Consider the following 1,526-nt stretch of genomic DNA (forward strand, 5'->3'; position numbering starts at 1 on the left):
TAAATATTGAAAAGCTCAAGATTGATGCCACGATGTTCTTCTAATTCGTCTTACGCGAAGCTGTCCATAATCTCACAAATCGCGTATTCTCGCAGCATATACTTTATAGAAGAAAGAAGAAACATCGCAGAACGCACGCAATAAATGTAAACAGTCCGAAACTTTCGCGCTTGCGTGGCTCCCACCATAAGCACGGGAAAGTAAGTATATAGGAGGGCGCGATAGGAACTCTTGTCGACACATTGCACCTCCCGGTAACGAAGAGGGTGGCTTGCAAGTGGTAATAAGTGTCAGAAAAATCGCGTGCATGAAGATTAAGAAACCGAAGACAATTTTTCACCGGAACAGCAAATAGATAATACATTTTTCACAAGACTGCAAACTCGTGCTTCAAAACAGCCAAAGCTTCTTTCAATCGTGCAGTTTAAATATAACTATCTTTGAACAAAAAGGTTACAAAAATAGTGCCAAAAGAAAAAGAAGAAAAAAGGAAAATATGAGCAAGAAAGAATTTTAGATTTCATCTCATGTTTATAGGGACATTTTTGAGTGACTTTTAAGTGATATATACAAACAAAAAAACGGCATTACGGATTTACGAATGGCGAGCGCGATCTTTGGAACGCTTTTGAATTTCCTACTTTTAATGGCCATAATAGCAATGGTCCCTAAAACATTTGGTCACACAGTTTATAAAAGAAGTACTTCGGATCCAGAATACAGCTCCATTGATTACTCAGATTATCCGGTGGATAATTACGAGGTAATTACTTTTATTATATACTAAAATTACTTCATTATACTCTATATAGAGAAAATTTACTAACTATTCACTAACTATTTCATAATAAAAAGACAAGTTACAAAACTGTCTATAAGTTCTTCACTCTTCTAGGCTTAACGCACAATGATCTACTTTTCATAAAAGCGTGATCGAAACTAATGTAGCTCATTTCCCGATATTTGTGATAGAATCAGAATTAACTTAAAACAATCATAAACTAGAATCTTTCAGTGATTTTTAATTCAAAATGTATTAATGTTACTGTACTTTAATTCAGGAATTCATTCACGATAGAATTACATGTTGAATATCATTTAGCCAGTAAATAATTTTACTAAATGAAATTTATTGAAAGAAATACATAATAAGTACAGAATTTTCATAAAACCGTGATTCAAACTAATGCAACTTATTTCCTGATAATTGTGATAAAATATAAAATAACTTGAAGCAAATATAATCTAAAAGTTTTTAATTATCTTTAATTGCATTTTTATTAATTTAACCTTACTTCAACTCCGAAACTCATTCACAAACTCATGTAAAATCGAATTTAATGTATAAAATTATTTATTGCGTAAATAATTTCAATACAAGAACATTATTTTTAAAATAGAGTTTATAATTAAACAAATAATAATCATCTATATTAATTGCTCGGTTTCCAAGCAAATTTTACTATGGATTTATGATCAAGATTTTGAATCAGTGAATTTTTCACTGATTCATATTTAGAAATTAT

At 30.6% G+C, this 1,526-nt stretch overlaps 1 protein-coding gene across 1 annotated transcript in view; it reads left to right on the forward strand.

Annotated features, from left to right (window-relative positions):
- Positions 1-270: 270 nt before the first annotated feature.
- The window catches only part of LOC117167630, a 101,084-nt gene continuing 99,828 nt past the window's right edge, over positions 271-1,526 (forward strand). Inside the window, exon 1 of the mRNA XM_033352706.1 lies at positions 271-763. Coding sequence (XP_033208597.1) covers positions 602-763 — 162 coding nt within the window. The 5' untranslated portion in view covers positions 271-601. The remainder of the gene's footprint in view (positions 764-1,526) is intronic.

This window comes from Belonocnema kinseyi, chromosome 2, assembly GCF_010883055.1.
Source record: "Belonocnema kinseyi isolate 2016_QV_RU_SX_M_011 chromosome 2, B_treatae_v1, whole genome shotgun sequence".
Lineage (NCBI taxonomy): Eukaryota > Metazoa > Arthropoda > Insecta > Hymenoptera > Cynipidae > Belonocnema > Belonocnema kinseyi.